We start from the raw sequence: 19,946 nt of genomic DNA on the forward strand, positions 1-19,946 counted from the left end.
AGGCTCTCTGCTCAGTGGGGAGTCTGCTTCTTCCTCTCCCTCTGTCCCTCCCCCTGCTCCTTCTCTCTCTCTCTCTCTTTCAAATAAATAAATAAAACCTTCAAAAAAGGGATCACTGGGTGGTGCAGCAGTTTGGCGCCTGCCTTTGGCCCAGGGCGCGATCCTGGAGACCCGGGATCGAATCCCACGTCAGGCTCCCGGTGCATGGAGCCTGCTTCTCCCTCTGCCTCTCTCTCTCTCTCTCTCTCTCTCTCTCTCTCTCTCTGTGTGTGACTATCATAAATAAATAAAAAAATTAAAAAAAAACTTCAAAAAAAATGAACAAAGAAAAACAAAAAACAAAAGGGAGAGAAAGAGACAAACGAAAAAACCAAACTCTTGGGGTGCCTGTCTGGCTCAGTCGGTGGAGCCTGTGACTATTGATCTCAGGGTCATGAGTTCAAGCCCTCTGTTGGGTATAAAGATTACTTAAAAATAAAATCTTTTTTAAAATGAGCACCAAAACTATATATATATATATATATATATATATATATATATATATATATTTTTTTTTTTTTTAAGTCTTTCCAGAAAAAATGTGTAGTGAGCAGGTACTCTCAAGGCATTGGGGATATGAAGATGGATAGGATACAGACCCTGCTCTCAGAACTGTCTGGCACAACAGAACCTTAACACGAAGAATGCAATGAGATCAGGTCCAGATAGGGGAGCAGTGGCATTTTAGGATCACCTATACCAGGCCTAATCTCTGTTGGGCTTTTGCCACCAACCACCTAGAACTCAGGATAAACCATATAGCTGAGACCTAGGCCTGTACCCCGAGCAGCCCAGGAGCAGCAACAGTGGACAACTTATTTTGTAGAGTGAGTGTTCAGATGGGTACCTGGAACCATTACCCTTTCCAGTGAGGGAGGGCTTGCCAGATTCACAGGTGCAGTGGATGGCCAGCCCCATAACTTCTAGCCTAGCCTCTCATCTTTTGCCTGGTCCTCTGCCTCAGAAGAGAACCTTGTGCAGCATTAAGGAAGGTAACACCTGCCAACCCCTCGGGATTAGTGGGGCAATAGACATCCTAGCCCAGTAGCCTTCCTATACAGAGGACAAGGTGGATTGTCCCACATGGCTCTGAGAAAGCTTGTGCCTCAGAGAGCAAGTAGCTGACCTGCCTTCCTGTTCTAGACTATAAAAGGAACCCAGTAGGAGGAGGAGGAAGGAAACCAGTTGAGAATCCCCCTCCTAGTAGAGTCCACAGCCCCTGCTGGCTCTCCCAGGAGGACAAGCTCACCCCTAAATCCAATCTTCTCCCTACAGAGCTGCTGTTGTTGCTGCTTCTCAAAGCTCAGGAGGAAGAAGCCTTTTCTTTCCTCTTCTCCCCCTCCCACATTCATCCCTCCTCCCTCCAGGGCCCAGAAGAGTAGGCTCTGGTTCCCAGCAGCCTGAACCTTCCCTCCAGATGAGAGGCTTCACAGCTAAACACTGAGCTTACCAAAAGCCTACACACCCTGCTTCCAGGGTTGGCCTGTCAGGAGTCAGCCAGAGTCCCTCGGAGTTTCTCCTGATCATTCACTACCTGCAGCCAGGCTGACCATGCTTCTGCCCACGTTTTTTAATCCATCAAGGAATAATCGGAATGACTCATTAACACCTCCTGAGGATTCACAGAGCACCTTTAGTTCTGATTCTCCATTCTTCCTCCCATGGTTGCCTGGGTTGGGAATTATCTCCAACTTTGCTTGGAGAGGTTAAGTAACTTGCCCAAGGTCACACAGTGGGAAAGTGGCAAAACAACAACAACAACAACAACAACAGCAAAAACTTGTGTCTCCTGCCCAGCAGTTTGGCAGGTGCTCCCATAATCTTTATGGAAGGGCGAAATGTGCCATTTCTTCATTTCACTGGCCTGGGGGTGAGGGGATTGTGTTAGGAAGAGGAAAGCGGTTTCCCTTCCTTAAGGAACCTTTGACCTCCTTAGTTCACTCTCACTTCCGAAGAAGTTAACAAATTTAACCCTAATCGCTCCGATTAGACCCTATGCTCAATGCATCTATTTTCAGAGCAAGGCTACCGCTCCCAAGAGCCGCGACGAGTCAGTCTAGTATTTTCCTTCTCAAGAGGGCAAAGACCAAAACCCAAACCCAAACCCAAATAAATCGCTTCCCTTTGCCCCGAACCCTGCAGCCCCCACGCAAGCCGCCACGAGTCCCCGAGCCCTTGCGCGGCCGCAGGCGCCCCCGACACACGCCACGCCACGCCACACTGCGTTAGGGAGGCGTCGGGGAGGGGGCGCGGAGCGCGCGGGCCGGGCGCGGCGGGGAGCCGGGAGGGGGGGCGCCGGGCGCGCTGCCAGGCCGCGCCGCACCGCGGGGGCCGGCCGCCCCTCGCCACGTGGTGGTGGCGGCGGCCGCGGGGTCCCGGGCGCCTTCCCAGCTGGAGAAACCCGGAGCAGCCGGGGAGGAGGAGGAGGCAGCGGCGGCGGCGGAGGAGGAGCGGGGCGGGCGGGAGGGAGGGGGGCTGGGGGGAGGGGTGGGGGGTGGGGAGAGACCCGGCGGCGGCGACAGGGCGAGAGCGGAGCGCGGTGCCAGGGGGGTGGGGGCACCGGTGCCCGTCTGGGGAGGGAGCAGGCGGAGGGGGTAAGCTGCGATTACAAGCAGGAACCGGCAGCAGCTGTGAGTCCCCGGCGGGGCTGGGGCGGGGGGAGGGCAGCGGCGCCCGGGCCGGCCCCGGGGTCGCAGGGTGGGCCGCAGGAGGGGGGCGGGCGCTCGGCCGCGAGTTGGCCCCGGCGGGCCCAGGAGGGGAAGGGTCCGGCGCCGGCCGCCCGCGTCCCCCCCGCCGCCCTCCCTCTCCCCCTCCGCCGCCGCTCCTCAGGCCGCACCGCCTCGGGAGCCCCCTTCCCCGGCCCGGGGACGGCCGCCTGGGGGCCGGGGCTCGGCCGGCAGTGGGGGAGGGGGCTGCGTGGTCTCGGCCCCCGAGAGGGGAGGGGCGACAATTTCTGTCGGCCGAGCTAAAGGGGTTTAAAGGGCGGCCCTTAAAGGGGCCGCAGGAGGGGCCCGGGGCCGAGCGGGCACTCCCTCCCCGGCCGCCCTCCGCGGCTCCCCGCCGGCGCCGCCGGGCCGGGGGGCAGTGCGGAGGAGGGCAGCGCCTGTGGGGCGGCCCAGGGCACGGAGCCCTCGCCGGTGGGGCTGGGCCCGAGGTGGCGGGCTGGGGGCTAGGGGGTGTGGTGAGCGCTGGCGGGCGGAGTTGGGGGAGGGGATTTGCCCGGGGAGCAAGGGGTTAAAGGTGGGGCCGGCCCTACAAACACGCGCACACACTCCTTACTCAGACCCGGTCACACGCGTTTGCCTGGTACTTGGTGGGGGTGGGGGTGGGGGCCCAGGCCTGAGCCCTCCTCACTCCAGGCTCCTGCCGCCGGGCCGTGGGAGGTCGCGGACCCCACTGTCTCAACTCGCACCCCACGCCGAGCCGAGCCCCCTTTCCTACGCGCACACACGCCCCGGCGCGCGCGCACACACACCTCGGACATTCCCATAGTGCCTCACGTGACACACGGCCCCGAACGTGCCCACCCTTCACACACGCTCACGCACGCGTGCACACACACACACACACACACACACACACACACGCGCGCGGCCTCCGGGCCACTTCCCAACTCCACTCCGACCCCCAGCCGCAGCCCTGCGAAGGCGCTCATTGACTGTGACACACCTACACTCATTCACAGACACACACTCCCCCCCACACATGCCAACCACAGACACACATTCATAAACAGGCCCGGGAGAAGTACACACGCACCCCCTCGCCTACTCTCTCTGAGCCCTGAGTCATTCCTGCCCCCTCTCAGGGCTCCCCATTCCCCTATGTTGGAACACATTGGCGGGCTAGGGAATTCTTGGGCAGCCCCTTCGCAGGGCTCCCCTCTCCTCCCCACCGTGCTGTTCCCTCTGACACTCTGGGAGGACTTCCTGTGGGTCCCAGGTCAGAGGCGAGGAAGGCCTGGAGGGTTGCCACAGCTCTGGTGTGAGTGGGGGAGGCACTTCCTTTTCCTGAACTCTGGGATCCTGCAGGAAGAAGCTGGGAAGTTGGGTGGGGTCCCCACAGAGGCCGGCCCTGGCTGTGGTGGGGTTGACTCTCCCTGAAGCACTGGGGCTTAGGGAGGAGGGGGGGTGCGCCAGAGGCCGGGAATGAACTTGGCCTGGAGGTACTTGGGGGAGGTGCTTGGGGAATTGAGGCCTGGGGGGGTGAAGGGGGGCTGAGGAGTACATCAGGGCAGTCCCTGGCAGGGTCCTGACAGGAAGGCAGTCGTTTCCTGTCCACAGGTCTCCCTGAGTTCTGGGAGGAACTCTCCCCTGCTGCTGGCAGCCTGGCTTACTTGGCCCTCTTGGCCTTCCTCTAACCCCCAAGTCTTTGGCTGGTTGTAGCCCCTTCCCCTAAAGGCCGCAGAAAAGACAGGGCTTAGTAGTTTGGGGAGGAGATGGGATGGGAGCTCCCCAGCTGCCTCTCTCGGCGGGCCACAGCATTCCCGGCCACAGCGTTCCTCGGCCCAGCTCGTGGGGGTATCAGGGACAATCTCCAGGCTGCCCTCTCCACCATTGCTCCTGCTCTCCCAGGAGGCCCAGTGGGGGCCGAGGCGCGGGCCCTTGCCATGGAGTCCATGTTTGAAGATGACATCAGCATCCTGACCCAGGAGGCACTGGGGCCCAGTGAGGTGTGGCTGGATGCCCCAGGAGACCCCTCGCTGGGGGGGGACATGTGCTCTGCCTCCCACTTTGCCCTCATCACAGCCTATGGGGACATCAAGGAGCGACTGGGAGGCCTGGAAAGGGAGAATGCCACCCTCCGACGCCGTCTCAAAGTCTACGAGATCAAGGTCAGAACTTGGAGAAGATGGGGCGGGGGGCTGGCTGTGTGTGTGTTGGGATGGGGGCCGCCAAGGGCCAGGAATCCCAAAGAGAGTCCAGGATCCACACTCTCAGGAACTTGAGGGTCTCCCATGAGGGATGGGAAGGGTCAGGAAAGCATCCTGATGGCCGAAGGGGTGGGACCTTGGATCTCAAGTTGTGGTCGGTGGGAGATGCTTCCAGGCTGTGTGGATCCCGTGTGAGCAGGGGATGGAGAGACCAGGACTTCAAGGCAGTTTGTGGGGTGGGGGCCCGCCGTAGGCTGAAGCCCGGCCAGGGAGCTGGGTGCCAGCTCTCCTGAGGGCCTGCCTGCCCACAGTACCCGCTGATCAACGACTTTGGAGAGGAGCACGGCTTCTCCCTGTATGAAATCAAGGATGGCTCCCTGCTGGAGATGGAGAAGGTCAGCCTGCAGCAACGGCTCAACCAGTTCCAGCATGAGGTAAGCCCAGGCTGGGCTCCCTGAGCTCCTTGCTTCACGGTGTTTCTAACACCTCCCCCACACCCCAGCCCCTGTCTCCTTGATCAGAGGTGGCCGCAGTCTCCCCTAGAATGGGCTGGGCGTCTCCCACCCCTCCACTGGGTGCTGGCCATGTGGGCGGGAGGCTCGGGGAGCTCTTGGGCTCCCACATCAAGGATGGCCTGACGGTGGCATGCCCTCCCCTCCTTCCGGGCCCCATACAGTTGCAGAAGAATAAGGAACAGGAGGAACAGCTTGGGGAGATGATCCAGGCTTATGAGAAACTTTGCGTGGAGAAGAGCGACCTGGAGACCGAGCTGGGGGAGATGGTGAGGCCCAGGGAGCTGGGGGTGCTTGAGGGTGTGACCTTTGTCATGTGACGGTGTGCAGCCCTACATGTGTGTGTGTCTCTGGGTTCTTGTGTGTCTCTGAGTGCCCATCCCCCTGGTGAGTGGAGCTGAGCGTGTCACACAAATTGCGAGTGACTCCCAGCACACCCTGGCCACGCAGCCTAGCAGACTGGGCCTCCGCATATGTTTGGGTCTTGTGCTGGGCTGACTCTGTGCCTGGGGCACTGTGCCTGAAAGGCTGTGTGAGTGAGGGCAGAGGTCTTTGGGTCTCTGTGACTGCTGGGATGGGTCTCCGAGGGTGTGCGATTCTGAGTAGGGGGATGGCCACGTGTGTGAGCAGGTGGGCAGGCGTCAGAGTCAGAGCGCACGGTCTCTGCCAACTCCTGCCTGTGACCTGGATCCAGTCGCTTAGCCTCTGTCCCTCCCCTGAAAAGGGCACATGGTAACAGCATTGCTGAGTTGTTCCGGGGCATCTGTGTAAAAATGCTCTGCCTTAAGAATCATAAACACTCTACATGGCCTTTAGTGTGTGCCAAGCACTGATGTGATCACTTTAGAATGCATTTACTAATTTTAATGCTTATAACAAAATTACGAGGTAAGTGTGGTTATCCCCGTGTTATAGATGAGACAGGTAAAGTCCAGAATGGTTGTCACATCTGGAAATAGAAGTCCTTACGCTTCTGAGGGGATGGCTCTGTTTGGACGGAGGGGTCCTATGGTCTTCTGAGTGTCCCGTGTGTTCATGACGGGGAAGAGGCATTAACTCTGACCTTGCAAAGGGGCAACAGCCAGAAACATCTGCATTGCAGTTGTTGGGAGACAAGACCTCACACTCGTGGCCACTTAGAGTGCAGTGGGGATGTGTGACTTGGGGCCTCAGCTCAGTTTAGGAGGGATGGCTTCCCAGAAGTGGGGGAATCCTGGGTTTGTGAAGCCCTCAGGGGTTCCCTGGTCCCGCACAGACCCCACCCCTTTGTCTCTCCCCGCAGAGGGCCCTGGTGGAGACCCACCTGCGGCAGATCTGTGGCCTTGAACAGCAGCTACGACAGCAGCAAAGTCTCCGGGACGCTGCCTTCCCCAGCCCCAGCCCCCCGCCCACCCCTGGCCCACCGTGTGCTGATCTGGACCTGCACTACTTGGCACTGAGAGGAGGATCTGGCTTGAGTCACGGTGAGATCTCTACGACCCCCGATGTTCCTGCCCTAGAGTCCCCAAGCCTGCCCCCCCGTTTCAGCATCATTGGACACCTCTCCCTTCTGGGATTGATAGTTGACACCCCACTATAATGTCTTAAATTTCTCCCTTAATTACCGTATCCCTCTTTTCCACCTGTTCCTTTACCCAGTGTCTCCCATCAACACCCCCTCCCTTACCACCGGCTGTCCCTGGCTACCCCCATGCAGTTCTCGTGTGTGTCAGCAGAGGGCACCTGTACTCAGAATCCCCATCCTGTCCTAGGTGTTGATTAGCAGAGGCCAGAGGATGCTTGGAGATTTGAATGTGGCCCGGGAAGCCCTATATGAGGCCACAGTATCATTTTGTCCCTGGCCTCCAGGAAGATTAGAAGCAGCAGCTCAGGCCCTCCTTCTTTATGGCTCTCAGCAGAGGCATCTTGGGGTACCTGGCCTCTGGCTGGCCCCTTTGGATCTCTCATGCTGCCACGCTCACCTGTTTCAATCTCTTCTGCTCTGGGAGTCAGTGGAGGGTCCCAGCAGCCAGACCTAGCCTGACTTTATCCTCCCTCCTGGTAGCAGGCTGGCCAGGCCCCACAGCCAGTGTGAGTGAGCTGGAGCGACGGCGGCTGGAAGAGGCCCTGGAGGCGGCCCAGGGCGAGGCCCGGGGGGCTCAGCTTCGGGAGGAACAGCTCCAGGCTGAGTGCGAGCGGCTGCAGGGGGAGCTGAAGCAGTTGCAAGAGAGCCGGGCCCAGGTAAAGGGCAGGGGCACTGGCACCTAGGACCCTGCCCAGAGCTCCATAGAGGCCTGGGGGCTGCAGCAAATAGCCTTTAGAGGACTTCCTCACTGGGTATAGACTGGCCCTGGGAATGGTAAACGGCGGTGTGTGTGTGTATGTGGGGGGGGGTGGGCAAGGTTATGTTGGCATCTGGCATCTGACCTCAGTCTTCCTTCCTAGGATCTTGCCTCCAATCAGACAGAGCGGGACATGGCATGGGTGAAAAGAGTCGGGGATGATCAGTAAGTCCCATCTGAAATCCTCTCTCTCTTAATAATCTCTGTGCCCTGGGGACGACATTTCCCAGGTCCCCCTTTTGGTTCATTTCTCCTGTTCTGTGTTGCTCAGAGGCCCTGTTTTCTAGCATCAGGGCAGTGGGGTTTGGCTGGCTTGTGTGGCTTTGCATCCTTTACAGGAAGGAGGTGAAGTTCTGGGATGTTGCCTTTGCTTTCTTCTGGCACCCAAACTTACGTCTCCGTGAGGTATCAGGGGCTGAGAGATTTCTTCAGCAGTTTTACTGCTGTGTTCTGTGTCCCGTGGTGAGTTTTTAGGTCTCTCTGGGGCCCCATTTTCTCTCCCAGTTACAAGGCTAGTTCGTTGGGTTAACTGTTCCCTCCCTGGTGAGGAGGAAGAAGGTGGTCTCTTTCAGGATCTGTGGTGCCTTGTTTCCTGTTTCAGGAGAGAGCTGAGGCTGAGAAGAGGGGCTTACTGTGTTCTGTAGCTGCAGGGAGGGGAATGAGAGCCTGTTCTGCTGGGGTGTCCCTTGGAAATCCAGCTGGGAGGGAAGGGCAGCAGGGAGTAGGGATGGAGCTCCATCAGTGGGGAGTCGAATGGTGGGGGCCTCTAGGGCAGCACTGGGCAGCAAGAGAGAGGGCGATGGCAGCCTGATAGTGAGCCTGATGCTTTTCACATCCGCACCCTGAACTCATCCTCTCCCGCTTTCTGAGAAGTAGAGCACAAACCTTCTTCCGCCTAAGCCTTCTCCCCTGAAACCAGTCCTGTGGCACAGGCTCCATACTTTCATTGGAGGGGAGGGCCAGGGCCCAGAGAGGGATGGGAATGAAGTCTCCATCCCACAGTATCCCCAGCTACAGGACCTCAGGGGTCCTCCTTCCAGCAGGCTTCCTTCTCACCTTCCTCCCAGCTTCTGGCCACCTGGGGGTACCCCTCACTTCTCTCTGCACCCTGGGGTAAGGGCCTGGGTGGAGCTGTGATAGTAGTGGGGTGTGAGAACCTAATTTGTGGGACTGGTAGGTGGGATCCCTCAGCTAGGCTGCTAGGCGGTGTTGGGGTGCCTGTGCAGCGGGTGCACCCTAGCTTGTGGCTGAGGCTCAGAGCCCATCCTAGCCCATGTCCCCAAACTCAGAACACACACACACACACACACACACACATTCTAGAAGCCTAGTTTGCCTCAAAAGTTATAGCACAGAGCCTTTTATGGCTCAGTGAGTCCAACCCCCTCTTAGCAGACCAGCAGTGAAGGCTCCTCTAGCTGGTGGAATCCAGAGAGAGGACTTTTTTTGGCAGGGCTGGAATCTGAACAGCCAGGCTCTGAATCCTCCCAGGGATGCTGAGTGGCTTTGCTTTACCGACTTCAGCTCTGTGACCCCAGGTTTCCCTTGTAGACTCAGAGGTCAGTCATTACTGAGAGATGTGAGAGGAAGGTGATAAGGGTGGGAGGCCAAAGAAGGAATGGTGGATTCCAAGGGGCCAGGGCTGTAAGTGAGCGAAAGAAAGAACTCCTCCCATAAGGTGCTGGTAGAGATCAGAGCGTCCATGCTGCCTGCCCCTGTGGCCAGCACAGCCCCTTCCCTTCCCTTCCCACCCCATCCCTTTGGCTTGAGGAAGTTGCGCTTTGGCTTTGCCCAGGGGCTGGCCGGAGCCACTCTTACCAGAGGTGACCTCCGGCTCCTCCCCTCCATCCCGACGGTTGGGACTCTGCATCGGTGCCTTCTGGACCTCTCACCCCAGAGCCAGCCAGGCTCTGCCTGCCAAGCTTCACACTTTTTTGCAAGCAGAGCATTTCTGGACAGCCCCAGCTTGGCAAGAGTTAATTCTCAGAGGAAGTCCTCACTCCCCCAGCAGTTTTATTTTCTTATAAACTCAGCTCCTTTTGGTAATTGCTTCCCGAGTGCTCCCTCCCCTGTCCTCCCACCTGAAGCCTCAGTCACCTGCTCTCAGCTCACTTTCCCCCAGCAGCCCCTCCTCTTCCTTCCACTTCGTCCAGACCATCCAGGCTAGTGGGAGCTGTCCCTGTGGACTTTCTTAGGAGAGGACTGCAGGGCTAGGTTACGCACAGGGGGGCGAGGGAAATCCCTGGATCCAGGCTGCCCATCTGTGGGAGCCTTGTGTGTTCCTGCAACATGCTTACCTGTCTCAGTTTGGATACCTCTAAGGCAGCCAGTTTTACTCTGGGAGTCCTGTTAAAATATCCTCCCTTATACTGCCACTGCGATTAATTCCCTCTACTCTCCCTGCAGTGGTCCTACCCATGCTGAAGAGACAGGCTTGTGAGGCAGTCTGGGCCCCAAGGATTTCCAGTCCTTCCCATCCCAGTCCCCAGTCCCCAGTCCGCCAGCTCTGGTCATTAGTGTACCTCTGAAAGTGGCTGTCCAGACCAGACCAAGCCATTCTGCCACCCTCCCGGTCTGACCTCCGGTCACGATTGCCCTGCTATTTGGTCAGCCCAGCACCTAGTGGCTGGTGCCCAAGGGACAGAGTGTCCCAGAAGAAGAGGTGTTGGAGGTCAGTCAGGGACCAAAGGCAATGACGAGGGAGGGTGAGAGTGAAGACCAGCCTACTCCTTAGGATGCACAGGGAGGTAAAGACCCTAGGAGGAGGGGGGGTCTTAGTCAAGGTGGGTGCGCAGAACCCACAGCTGCCTCCCCTCTGAGCCCAGCTCAGTCATAGGTCCTGGTGTGGCCCTTCTGAGGGCGTGGCTAGTGCTGAGGGCGGAGGGGAAATTGTGGAGTTGGGGTTCGTTGAGGGGGCTGGGGGCTCAAGTAGGCAGGCCCGTGAAGACAGTGAGGGCCCAGTGACGGAGGGGGACTCCCAGAGAGAAGATGGGGGCTCACTGTGAGCGATGAGGGAGAGAACCATAGGGCTTGCTTTCCCCCCCGATGTTGGGGGCTCAGTGCTGCAGCCCTGGCTCTTTTCCGCCACCCCCCCCCCCCCACAGCCCTCTCTCCGCCCACAAGCCTCTGCGTGGGCTGCGGTTAGTGGTGGGGGAGAAGTGTGAACTCGGAGAGAGAGGATGGAAACTCTGCACAGAGGTCAAGGGCAGTGTGGGGTGGGTCAGGACGGAAGTCGGAGACCCCCGTCCCCATGTACCCTGAACTTAGTTTCATGCCCCAGAACCAGCAGGCCCAGGGCCTCCCCCTTCACGCTTCTCACCCTCCCTACTTCCTTTCTTTCAAATCTCCTTCAGCCAGGGCAAGGGTGCTCACAGGAATTAACCCCTGAGCACTTGCAGCCCTGGGACTCCCCAAGGGTGAGGAGCAGCTCTCATTGTGGTCTGAGGGATTGGTGGGCTTTGAATCTGCCTCTGACTCTTTCCTTGCCAGGAAGGCAGAGAGCAGCTCTTCCCCACAGTCTCCTGGATGGGAAGTGGTGTACACTCCCTTCATTCTTAAGCCAGAGTCATTGAGTTGGTTGGTACCTCCAAAAAAGAATCAAATTGAATTTCTGTTTTCATCCACCTGTGTCCTGGGCACTCCTGATTCTTCGTCCATGTCCATGTCCATGCAGGACCTTAGGTGAGGCAGTTTACCTACAAACTCATCCTCTCCCAGAGGATGTGGCGGGGGCATTGTCCCCTTCTACTGCTGGGCAAACTGAGGTTCAAGGAAGTTAAGTGTGAAAATACAAAGTGGGTCCTGAGCAGATGAGCCGATAGTACCTCTGTGGTATCTTTCTGGTTCAGGTTCTTCCTCAGGTAGGAGGCTCTCGGACGAGGGATGATCAGATGATTTTTTTGACCAAACCTGATCAGTTCTGAAAGTGAAATTTTCAACATGTAAACATTTCAAAACCTTAGTAATTACGCTGGGGCAAGTGGTGTGAGCCAGGATGGTCCTGAGTCCTGGGCAAATTGGGATGCATGTGCCCCACCCCTCCCCACACCGGCCCTCTGGTTCCCAGCCCAGTGCGAGCTGCTGGGCTGAGTGGTAGCTGGGGAGGCTTTCCAGATGCAGCGAACATCGAGCTGTGCTGGGAAGGTGGCAGGGCTGCCACGAAGAGCCAGGGGCTCTGTGGACCTCGAGTCATAGCTGGTTGAGGAGAGTGGAGGGGCTCAAGGCGCCTAAAAGGAAGTGGTAGAGCACTGGGTTGTTGCAGAGCGACTTCCTCCTCCCCGTGGCCCGCAACCTCAAGTCCGCTCCACGGCCGGGTGCCTGTGGTTCCCTCCCCGAGGGTCGGGCGGGAAGACTGATGCTGGGTGTGCCCGTGGGTGGTGGAAAGTTTGGTCCCTAAAGTCCCCCACGAGGCTGAGCTGGCTGGGAGCAGCTGGCAGGGGTGGGGGGCAGCTCTGGGCAAAGCTGGAAGGGCTGGGAATGCTGGATGTCTGTTGGCCTCCCGAGCCTGAGTCAGCTGCTTATTCTAACCCCAGGACCAGCTCTGGTCTGATCTTGACCCCAGTCCTACCCCGACGCTGATCCCAGCCCTGCCTTTAACCCTGCCCCTCGTCCTGACCCCAGCTGTGTCCACAGTCCTGATCTGATGGAAAATGGAACTGTCAGCCCCAGCCCTCATCTGAGCCTGACCCCAGCCTTGCTTGTGGCTTCGTGTCCATCCCTAGTTCCAATCCCATGGCCCCGCGCTGGCCCTCATGGTGGTCCACCCAGCATGGGCACTCAGTGAACTTCCCTGGAAGGCACCACCAAGTCCATGTGCCTCACAGTTGGTTTGGGGTAGAAAAGCCTCTCAGCAGAGAAGTATGTTCTGGTTCCTGACTGTCCTCATCTCAATTGCTCAATCAATCACCATAAAGATCATTATTTCTAGATGAAATTTTGAGATCCCTGAATTATTCGTGGAAAGAATGAATGAAAGGATAAATCAATGAAGGATGGAAAGATCTGCAGCGGAGGGAGTCCTCCTTCCTGCCAGCTCTGTCATTTGCACTCTGGCTCCTCTGAGGTGCCAGCTCAGCAGGCTGAGGTGCCAAGAGCAGGTCTGAATCCCTGTTTTGTGCCACCACGGCTCTGTGACCTTGAGCCAGCTTCTTAATAGCCCTGATCTTCCCATAATGTCTATCACCTTCCTCTTCTCTCTGGGGGCAGGGGTGGTGATGCTCAGGCTATTGTGGAACTCCCCAGCCGCTGCCTCCTCATCTTTCCCTTCTGCCACTTTCCTGTCCCCCACCCCTTCCTGATCCTCTTGGAAGGCAGTACATTGCTTAGCAGTCAGTGGCCTGGGGGCCAGAGCTCTGTTTCAGTACCTCCACTGCTCCTCAGCTTGATGACTCTGTAAGCCTCACTTTTGTCATCTGTAACATGAGAGAGGAGTGGCAACACTGTCGGGTTGTTGGCAAGATTCAGGAATGTTGTTTAGCATGATGCCAGGCCCGTGTCAAGCACTCATAAAGATCATCTATCATTCTTTTCTCCCTAGGTCCCTCCCAGGTTCTTAGAGATGTAGATAGAACTTTCCCCCATACTTTAAGCGATAAAAAGGTGCTCCAGAGCAGCGATCGGCTGCCATTCACCTGACCCATGCTTCCCAAACAGTCGTGATGGTGGGAACTAGCATTCAGGTGTGGGCCGGGAAGCCAGGAAATGGAATGTGTATTCAGGTACATGTGCGCAAGCCTTGGTTGTGTTGTGAAGTTGAGATTTTTTTTCCACTGAATTGGCAGTGTTTTCTAACGTGAGTCATTCAGGTCCTTAGCGAATTTAGCAGCCTGGGCCTGTGCATCTTGAGGTGGGAAGAGATGCTTGAAGATAGGGGCGGTCCTGAAGCTCCTAAGGGCCAGGGGATGTCAGGAGGTCAGGCCCCACCACCTTGCTCAGGGGAGTCTTAGACATCTTTGTGAGGCTGCCCATGAGGCTGCCGGGTGCTCCAGGAGGAAGATCCTCACCTGCCCTCACCAGCCCCCTCTCCCAGTACCTGGGCAGAGCATGGGGGGGGGGGGCTGGGCATTCGGGGCTCTGGGCTTCTTCCCTCTACTTCCTGCTGGCCTGTCTGTTTTTCTGTGAGGAGGGTGTCAGGAGCAGGGCAGTAGGAACTGGGGTAGCTCCTGACAAGGGGAGGAAGGCAAGTGGAGAGATAGGAGCCCGGGAACTGAGTGTGGCAGGTGAGATCTCCAAACCAGGGTGTGAAGGCAACGACCTGTATCTGTCACTGAGATACAGCAGTATAGGCGGATGGGGAGAGAAACTAGCGGCTGCTAGTCAGAGGGGAGATGCTCCCATCAGTGCCCTGCTCAGAGCCTCCTCCTGCTCCCACCACCGAGGGGTCAGCATGGTGCTCCAAAGCCCCCAGTCTGATGGGGAGACAGAGCTCCTTGCCCAGTCTGCAGAGGGGAGCCTGTCTTTGGGGAGTCCCCAGTTTAACGTGGGACACGCAGGCTGGACCTTCTGGTCTGATGGGGGAGATGCCATTTCTTCCCAAAGACCCATGAGATTAAGGTCAGGGAACACAGGACACATCACATGAGGGCTGAGACGTGATGGGATTGAGCCTCCAGCACCTCGGCCAGGGTTCCCCAAAGGACTTCCTCCTCTCTGCTCCCTTCCATCCCTGTGCATCCCCACATGGGTAGTGAGCCCTCTCCCTAGGAAGTGGGCTTATCCCCCAGAATCCCAGCCTCTTTGCAATAATTTGGCTTTGGCCCAAATGGGTTAAAAATAGTTTTGTTGTGGGAGGGGCTTTTGCCTCCCCCATCACCCAGCTTGCCCCGGGGACTAGCAAGAGAGAACCAGCCAGTGAGCAGAGAGCGCAGAGTGAAGGAGCTCAGTCATTATCTACCCTCTGCACCTCAGCTTTTCCTGCCCTCTGAAGCCCTAACCTCAAGACTTCCCCTTCTCTCCTCCAGGGACACACACACACACACACACACACACACCCCGTTCCTCACACTCAACTGGCCTCACTCCAGCCTTCACTCCCTCCCTTGCACATACATCCTCTCTCCCATGACCATTACATCAGAATAGGGACAGGCTCCTCAGGTTTTGGAACAAGAGGGCATCCCCTGGGAGTAGATCCTCTGGAGTGGCTGAGCCTCTCCCTGCCACTTCCCTCCAGCCCTACCTTCCACAAAGTTCAGGAGTCCCTTCTGGACTTGGTGAGGGAGCAAGGAGATCCAAGGAAACCAAGCCCCCACCTCGCAGGCTGTGTGTCCAAGCCCCAAACAGAGATGAAAGCAGTGACACAAGGCGACCACAGAGAGGCATGTGAGGTCAGGAAGGGCTCCCTGGTGGTGTAGAGCCCAGGCTGGGAGAGGGGAGGGTCAGTGCTGAGAGAGAGAACCTTCTGTAGTCCTGGGTCAGAGTGACCCAAAGAGAAAGGAAGAGAAAAGGAAGTGGGTGAAGTCTTTGCTAAGTTCAGAGCCTGTTCCAGCTCCACGCAGGTGGGTGCCCAGGAGGCAGTGGGAGGAAGAAAGGGAAGAAGAAAGGCAAACGGATAGGGAGGCTTAACTCATTCTTTACTTCCCAACCATCTTCTGGGTGCCAGGCCTGGGCAAGGTACTGGGAATATAAATACAGTGATATAATGCTCCCTTTTGAAGAACTGCCAATGCAGTTCCAGAACAGGGCAATTTCTGATAAGTGCTTATTGTGCGTGGCACCCTCTGGAGGTGTGCGGTATGTAGCCACTGCTCACAAAGACCTCCGTGTGAAGGACTCCCTGGAGATCCCGGGAGGTGCACCACTCTTAGGGGCAGCTCTGACATGGATGCGAGGCAGTGGACTGAGAACTTGGTGGACTTGGGTTTAAGCTTATCACTTGGCTCCTCTGCCGAGCCAGAAGGCCATGTCTTTACTTACGAAAGGGGGTCTTCTTAGGCGGTACAAAACTGGGGTCCCCGGCCTTTCAATGGTGAGGACTCCTCACGGACCCCTGCCCCCAACACACAGTTTGTACTCACACTTTTAGTATTCGCTCTTTGAGAAAATTCACAGTTAACTAAAAGCCACTCTAAATTCAGTGCCGTTTTTTTGGTGAATCTGTCACCACAGTTTCTGCATAGATTAGAAAAACATTCACATACACCTGTATCAGATGTGCTCAGGCTACAGGCAGTGCTTGGTGAACACATGGATTCAGGGACCCCTTGGAATCACTGAGCTCCCCAGCCTGTGGTCTGGGAGCCACAGCCCTAGCCTAAGGTAAGGTTCACTGGGAAGAGAGGGAGGCTCCCTGGAAGAGGCAGTGTTTGAGGTAGACGGTAAAGCCCAAGAGGATTTCTCCCTTGGGGTAGGAGGGCCCCAGGAGAGCCAGAGGTTGGGGCACAGCCAGTTCTCCCTCCACAGCGGTGACAGTAAAGCCACCTCCCTTCCCTTCCTCAACTCCCTGCCCTCTGACCTCAGAGTCAAGCCTTGCCTGGGGATGCCTTTTAGGGTGAATTTGGCGCTGGCTTACACGGAGCTGACTGAGGAGCTGGGCCGGCTTCGGGAGCTGAGTTCCTTGCAGGGGAGGATCTTGAGGACTCTGCTGCAGGAGCAGGCCCGGAGTGGCGGTGAGATGGGGCTGAGCTGGGGCTGATCTGGGGCTGAGCTGGGGCGGGGCAGGGGAGGCCCGGAGCTGGGTCCGAGGGGGGCGGCAGCGGGGCGCTGGCGGCCACGGCTCCCGCCTCTGACGCCCGCTCTCCCGCCACCGTCCGTCCACCCACCCGCCCCGTCCCGCTTCTCTTCCAGGCCAGAGGCACTCGCCGCTGTCGCAGCGCCACTCCCCGGCCCCCCAGTGCCCCTCGCCCTCCCCGCCCGCGCGCGCCGCGCCCCCCTGCCCCCCGTGCCAGTCCCCCGCCCCCCAGCGCCGCTCCCCCGGGCCCCCGTGCCCCTCGCCCCAGCAGCGCCGCTCGCCCGCCTCGCCCTCCTGCCCGTCGCCCGTCCCGCAGCGCCGCTCGCCGGTGCCGCCGCCCTGCCAGCCCCCCAGCCCGCAGCGCCGCTCCCCGGGGCCCCCCGCCTGCCCGGCCCCGCAGCCGCGGCCCCCGCCGCCCCCGCCGCCGGGCGACCGCACGCCGGCCGAGCGCGCCTACGCCAAGCCGCCCAGCCACCACGTGAAGGCGGGCTTCCAGGGCCGGCGCAGCTACTCGGAGCTGGCGGAGGGCGCGGCCTACGCGGGCGCCCCCCCGCCCTGGCTGCAGGCCGAGGCCGCCACGCTGCCCAAGCCGCGGGCCTACGGCGGCGAGCTCTACGGGCCCGGCCGGCCGCTCAGCCCGCGGCGCGCCTTCGAGGGCATCCGGCTGCGCTTCGAGAAGCAGCCGTCGGAGGAGGAGGAGTGGGCCGTGCCCGCCAGCCCGCCCAGCCCCGAGGCGGGCACCATCCGCTGCGCCTCCTTCTGCGCGGGCTTCCCCATCCCCGAGGCGCCGGCCGCCGCCTACGCCCACGCCGAGCACGCGCAGTCCTGGCCGTCCATCAACGTGAGTGGGGCGCCCGCGAGGGGCTCCCTCCCTTGGGCCCGCGCCGGTCTGTGCCCGCGGTGCCCGCATGGGTGGGGCCTGGGCCTCAGAGCGGTGGGCCTGGATTCCACTCCGGGCCTCACCCCTTAGAAGCTGCGAGACCGCGCACAAGTTACTGACCCTCTCTGATCCTCGGTTTTCTTATCTGCCAAATGAGGGCAGTGATTATATGCCCTAAATCCGTTAGAGGGTTCCTGAGAGCGAGACAGTGAGCCGAAAGCCTTCTGCTGTTACACTAGGGATGGAGGACGTGATGACTGCCACAGGTCTTGGGCCCACGCGAGGACAGGCCTGCTCATCCAGTTCCCTCCATCTGGCCTCAGAGCCGCTGCTCTTTCCCGGCTGTCCTAGAAGACAGTCTGTCTCAGGGCTCTATCATTTCACTGAAATAATGAGTTTCCTGAATGTCAGAGCCAACCCTTGCCACCTGGAAGGACCAAAATATATTCTAAAGCCAGATAGAAAATTATTTTTGGGTTATACATTGTTTGGGATTATCCATTGCTTTGAGTTATCTGGGAGCCGTGTCTTAGTCATTCTGGGGGCATGTCTGGGTCTTGGCTTCCCTCATTATTGCAGATGCCCTGGCAGGCTGAGCATACACACCTACTGGGGTCCTGTGCCCTAGGTTGGGGGAGTGGATGCTGAACTGGTGGAAGGTGCAGGGAGGGGGGTGGAGGAGGGATGGTGCCCAACAAAGGGTAAGCAGACCTTTTCTGCATGTGACAGCCCTGCCTTCCCTGGGTCTCAGGAAAGGGCAGGCTGGGCTGTGGGGACCACGAGGGAGGATTGGGGACCATAAGTGACTCCCCTTTCTCTCCACAGCTGCTGATGGAGACAGTGGGCTCTGATATCCGCAGCTGCCCCCTCTGCCAGCTAGGTTTCCCCGTCGGGTACCCAGATGATGCCCTCATCAAACACATTGACTCCCACCTGGAGAACAGCAAGATCTAGGGTGCCTCGCCCACCCACTGGCTGTTTCTCCATCTTCTCTCATCACCCCAAACACTCACTTTGAATGCTGCATGAATCTCGTGGGGGGCCCCTGCCCCTTGCGACCCCCAGATACCTCCACTAGCTACTGAGTCCATGTGTGTGCCGTCTTCCCTGGTCTAGGCACCACTCAGCCCTGGCTCTTCCTGGAAGGCCAGCCGAGGCTCTCCCCAGCTCCCTGGCTTCTGCTGGGGAGGTAGGGATCTGGGCTGGGATGGGGAGGGGCCTACCCCACCCAGCCTCTCCCTCTGCCTTTCCGTTCTCAAGACAGGGTTGGATCCAAGAAGATGTCTAGTGCTTGGGCCCAGGGGAAGGGGAGGGTGTCATAGGACTCTGGGCGCTCCCCCAGCCTCTCCCCAGATGTCCATCTTCCTCAGGCTGTGCTCTGTCCAGGGAGTCCCTGTGGGGGCCCGGAGCCTGCCTTGTACACTGATACCGGTTCCTCCATCCCACGGCCAGCTTGGGGCTCTTGGCACAGGGCCCCCTTGGGGGAAGGAGGCATCTTGTTTCTGGCCATTGCCTGCAGGCCTGTCCTGTTCTCCTCATGCTCTGCTCCTCTGGGGAATAGGGAGGGTGGGAGTGGAGAGGGAGGACCCTGCAGGACTGGGAGGATTCAGCCTGCAGAGGCTGCCCTGAGGGCAGGGGGCACAGGGGACACCCTGCACCGTGACCCCCAGGCCAGGACAGTATCTGTGCCAGCCTCCCAGGTCCCCACATCCCCCTAGCACCAGGACACAGATTGTTAAGACAGATGCCCCCCTCCACCCTTACCCTAGTCGGGTCCCTGATACCACAGGTGACACCACGGGTGCCCTGGAGCCCGTGTGTGACTCGGCCTCTGTTATTTGGGTGGGTGTCATCAGCCCTGCCTCCCAGGCCGGAACCTGCGGATGGGCCCAGGGTGCTGTTGGAGATCAACTTCAAAAGAGCTAACCCCTTTTCCATCCCCCAGTGACCCACATTCCCTCTGTGAAATCTACCTCAGAGTTGTACCCTCAGAAGGATGGGTAAGCAGGAGGCCAGGGGGTCCCCAGGGCTGAGGTGGGGAGCTTCCTGCGGCAAGAGCCTGCTGCCCCACGATGAATCCAACCTCCCCCCTACCACTACCACCACTGCGAGCGTCTCCCAGGTCTCAGCCCCGGGGCCGGTGGCAGTGGGCGCTACTGTCAGTGCATGTCCCATTCTGATCCAACACTTCCAGGCCCCCCTCCCCCGCCTCCTCACACCCCTCCCTTCTTCCTCAGTGCAGGGGAGTGAAGAGGTGTGTCAGGCAGGAAGGGGCCAAGGGACTCCAGAGACACATGGCATTGTACCTTGAGTGTCCCCCTAGGGTGGGGGAAGGGGAAGGGGCCTGGAGAGGGAGGTGGGGGCCCCTGAGCTCTCTGAACAAGTTGAAATCCAAATAAAACTTACCTGTTCCATCTGCTCTTGGTCTGTGCCCTCCATGGCTGAGGTGGGGGGTTGGGGGTGGGGGAGAAAACCCTTGGTAGCAGGAGGTTTTGCAAACTCTCAAGGAACCACAACCATAGCAAAGTGGGCACTGAACAAGGAGGAGATGCATGGGCCATCCATCCATATTTTAGGGTGATTGTGGAGACATGGGTATGCAAGTGGCCACCAATGACTTGTGACATGGAGTTTATTTAAAACAGGTATAGAG

The 19,946-nt window shown here is 58.7% G+C and overlaps 1 protein-coding gene across 4 annotated transcripts; it reads left to right on the forward strand.

Annotated features, from left to right (window-relative positions):
* The first annotated feature begins 2,531 nt into the window (after positions 1 to 2,531).
* TBKBP1 (TBK1 binding protein 1) lies at positions 2,532 to 19,712 on the forward strand. Of its 4 annotated transcripts, none has more exons than XM_072747391.1 (10): positions 2,532 to 2,669; positions 4,614 to 4,873; positions 5,224 to 5,346; positions 5,589 to 5,693; positions 6,707 to 6,887; positions 7,469 to 7,644; positions 7,849 to 7,910; positions 16,233 to 16,351; positions 16,530 to 17,254; positions 18,119 to 19,712. In XM_072747391.1, the coding sequence occupies exons 2-10, from the start codon at positions 4,649 to 4,651 to the stop codon at positions 18,245 to 18,247; spliced, it is 1,845 nt and encodes a 614-aa protein (XP_072603492.1). In that variant the 5' UTR covers positions 2,532 to 2,669; positions 4,614 to 4,648; the 3' UTR covers positions 18,248 to 19,712. The 4 variants fall into 4 exon arrangements, with proteins under 4 accessions (XP_072603492.1, XP_072603493.1, XP_072603490.1 ...); XM_072747392.1 differs by having other exon boundaries at positions 7,472 to 7,644; XM_072747389.1 differs by lacking the exon at positions 2,532 to 2,669 and having other exon boundaries at positions 4,244 to 4,873.
* The last annotated feature ends 234 nt before the right edge of the window (positions 19,713 to 19,946 follow it).

The sequence above is a fragment of the Vulpes vulpes genome, chromosome 2, assembly GCF_048418805.1.
Source record: "Vulpes vulpes isolate BD-2025 chromosome 2, VulVul3, whole genome shotgun sequence".
In the NCBI taxonomy this organism is placed as follows: Eukaryota; Metazoa; Chordata; class Mammalia; order Carnivora; family Canidae; genus Vulpes; species Vulpes vulpes.

Bases quoted from the DNA above. Each gene is read 5' to 3' on its own strand.
- TBKBP1 (XM_072747389.1), top strand. From the start codon at position 4,478: ATGGGATGGGAGCTCCCCAGCTGCCTCTCTCGGCGGGCCACAGCATTC. The intron at 5,347-5,588 runs GTAAGCCCAGGC...GGCCCCATACAG, and splicing joins TCAACCAGTTCCAGCATGAG to TTGCAGAAGAATAAGGAACA. The intron at 7,645-7,848 runs GTAAAGGGCAGG...CTTCCTTCCTAG, and splicing joins TGCAAGAGAGCCGGGCCCAG to GATCTTGCCTCCAATCAGAC.